The sequence below is a fragment of the Otolemur garnettii genome, unplaced genomic scaffold (assembly GCF_000181295.1).
Source record: "Otolemur garnettii isolate 467f Iridium unplaced genomic scaffold, OtoGar3 scaffold00386, whole genome shotgun sequence".
Classification (NCBI taxonomy): domain Eukaryota; kingdom Metazoa; phylum Chordata; class Mammalia; order Primates; family Galagidae; genus Otolemur; species Otolemur garnettii.
In genome coordinates, this window is record NW_003852781.1 from 158,155 (window position 1) to 161,238 (window position 3,084).

At 41.4% G+C, this 3,084-nt stretch overlaps 1 protein-coding gene across 1 annotated transcript in view; it reads right to left on the reverse strand.

The window, feature by feature from the left end:
- Positions 1–3,084, reverse strand: part of LOC100965706 (probable histone-lysine N-methyltransferase PRDM7) — a gene marked incomplete at its 5' end in the record, with an annotated part of 13,840 nt that overhangs the window by 2,879 nt on the left and 7,877 nt on the right. The window contains 4 exon segments of the mRNA XM_012813959.1: positions 93–102; positions 135–227; positions 440–448; positions 953–1,109. Coding sequence (XP_012669413.1) covers positions 93–102; positions 135–227; positions 440–448; positions 953–1,109 — 269 coding nt within the window.

Sequence of the window (3,084 nt, forward strand, 5' to 3'; positions counted from 1 at the left end):
TCACATCATTTAGCCTCACTCCTGTACTCCACATCAGCAGAGTAAAGGCAAGTTTTCGGGGCCAAAAGATGAGGTGAAATTGTTGTACAAGGACATAGCAATCTAATGTGTGAGGAGGGCAAAGGGTCACTTACAGAGATAGTCATCATTCTGAGGCTCGCTGACCTCTTTGTATGAACGGTCCATTCTTTTTCTCAGGTTATACCTCCTCACTTCAATCTCTTTTCCTGAGAGCTAAATTGGGGAAGAGTGAGTGAAGGTGGGAGTCTGGGGTGTCCATCCCTGTTTCATTAGAAAATGTGAACTCTCCTACCATTAAAGTATCACTTATTCTTCTATAGACTCTGGTCCCAACCCCCAACCCCCAACTACTGGTTCACGATCAAATAGAGTAAGACTCCACACCCACACTGAATGCAGATACCTAATTCATGTTCACTTTTTGGCTCTTCCCATTATCCCATTCACCTCCCAAATTACTTTCTTATGACACAGTTCATTCATGCATTCATTCATTCACAAAAGATTTCTTCAGGGCACACTACATGATAGGCATTATCATGGGCACTAAGAAGGCATGGTCTCCTTTATCACAGATCGATTTCCTGGACACCTTGCATTTATCGCTTCTTTTCTATTTGATGTCATGCTTTTACACAATCCATGTGGTTTCTATCCTTACCTTCATTTTAGAGATGAGCATTCAGGAGGTCAGAAAAGTTAGAACTTTTTCCCAAGGCCCCAATGCTCCTATGTGGATTATAACCCAAGTGTGTGACTTCAATGTGAAAGTTGTTACATGCTATTCAGTACTGCACCCAATTTCTGATCTCACAGCTCAGTCCAGCTTAAGCCCAGGCCTATCCAAAGTCAACCCCATGTATCTAGACCATACTCATCAACCTTCTAAAGCATCTAGAGAGACTAAAGTCCCCCAATTATTTTCTCTTACCTGACTTTCGTCTAGAGTGCTGTCCAGAGGCACTTGCTTCTCCAGAAAGGGACACGCGTTTCCGGTGCTGCTTTGAGCCACTAATGTTCGGTGAACTCGTTGGTCCTGACAAATCCTTCAGACGAGACGCGTGACTTACTGGTGCTCTGGGCATTCTCTGTCATGTGAGAGTCACATATTAAAAGACAACATGCATTTCTTTAGTTCTTAGGGCTTGCAGTGTGTTTTCACATACATGACTTGAGTTATTGCTTTAATAACTGTTAGAAATGGCCAGATGTGGTAGCTCATGCCTATAATGCTAACATTCTGGGAGGCCAAGGCAGGTGGATTGCTTAAGCTCAGCAGTTCCAGACCAGCCTGGGCAGGAGTGAGACTCTGTTTCTACTAAAAATAGAAAAACTATCCAGGTGTAGTGGTGGGTACCTCTAGCCCCAGCTACTCGGGAAGCTAAGGTAAGAGGATTACTGGAGCCCACAGTTTTGAGGTTGCTGTGAGCTCTGACACCACAATACTCCACCCCGGGTGATTCTGTCAGAGTCTGTCTGCAAAACCAAAAATAAATATATATAAAAAATATATGAATAAATAAATAAATGAACAATAACACATATAAATGACTGGGGTTCTGATAATTAGAGGAAATAGGGAGGGCCTAAGTGAGCAACGAGCCAGGACTAGAGCCCATGTCTTATGGCTCTGTCCCTTCAACTTTCTCTCAAACTGTAGCATGTAAGTGAAGGCAAAAGAGGGAGGATATTTGGTAAGACCATCTGGAGAACCAAGAGGTCTGTGTAGGAATAGGTAAAGATTGATGGAGGAAAAAGTGGGTCTTTCATATGCTAGTGGGCATTTGATGGAAGGAGAAAGGAAAGAAAAATGGGACAACACACACCTGGAAAATGAAGCAAGAGAGCAGTGAGGTTAGGAAGAAATGAAGAAATGCTTGGAGTAAGTGTCTCTAGACAGCTAGGAAAGGGATGCTACAAGTTGCAAATTGTCCTGGAAAGTATATTTGACTTTGGGATTAGATTAGTTGGTTTCTGTTCGAATTCTGCTTGAAATAGGTTGTGCCACTATCTAATTCTCTTCAGTTTCCTGATCTATAAATTGCCATATGTGCTCATTTTCAGTGTTATAGTGAACAGCAAACATAATAATGTTGGCCATAGTGTTTTGTGAGCTATTTCATAGTATACATGTCACAGTCATAATTTCTGTCATGGTCTGGATACCAATTTCCCTCCTCAATCATCTCTCCAGTTTCAATGTAACTCAAAAATACTATCTGCACCATTCTTTGATCCTATTAGTTGTTCCTTAATTTGTATGTTTGGAATCACTCATTCAGAAAGCACTCAAGGGATGCTCACAGAGCTCACCATGCAAAGGCAGCAGGTTGAAACAAGTGATTCCAGACAGCACGAGAGTGGCCTAAATAGAGCCTGGAGGAAGGAGCCATGATTTCCTCCTACAGGAATAAGTATTTGGAATGAGTTCCAGAAGGATATATTTCTCCTGAATGGTGTATTACCTATATAAAGTCCTAACTTATTTCATTTGTTGTTTGTTCAGTCTTCAAAGCTGAAGCTCCTCAGGGCTGGAACTTGGTTCTTTTATCAGAATGAGTCCCTTAACAGGGGAGTGACCCTTGTCATCTGGGACAATCCTCAGTACACCCTGTCTGTATATCTGTGAGCTTCCCTTGGTCAGAGCGTCTTCCTGCATCTCTCACTTGACCATAACCTCATGGAAAACTGAGGTTAGAAACTCAGATGAATGACATATGAATAAGACAGAATACACTTTGTAAAACGAGAACCTTTTAATTAGCTTCTAAGTGCTTTAGGGAAGTTTTGGATTAGACTGCAGAAACCCTAAATATGATCTCAGGCAGATAACTGAATATTTTTGTACCACAGCTTCCTCATCCATAGTTACAGTTTTAGTGCCCACTTCACAGGGTTGTTGATAGGTTTCAGTGAATTTCATGTGAAATGCTTAAAATAACTCTAAAATATTTCAAAAAGCAAACAATGATAGCAATTCTTGCTACCATTCTTATTAACTCTTAAAACGATGATGATGATGTGAGACACTGCGCTAAAGAGACCAGGAAAGGAAGGGAGCAG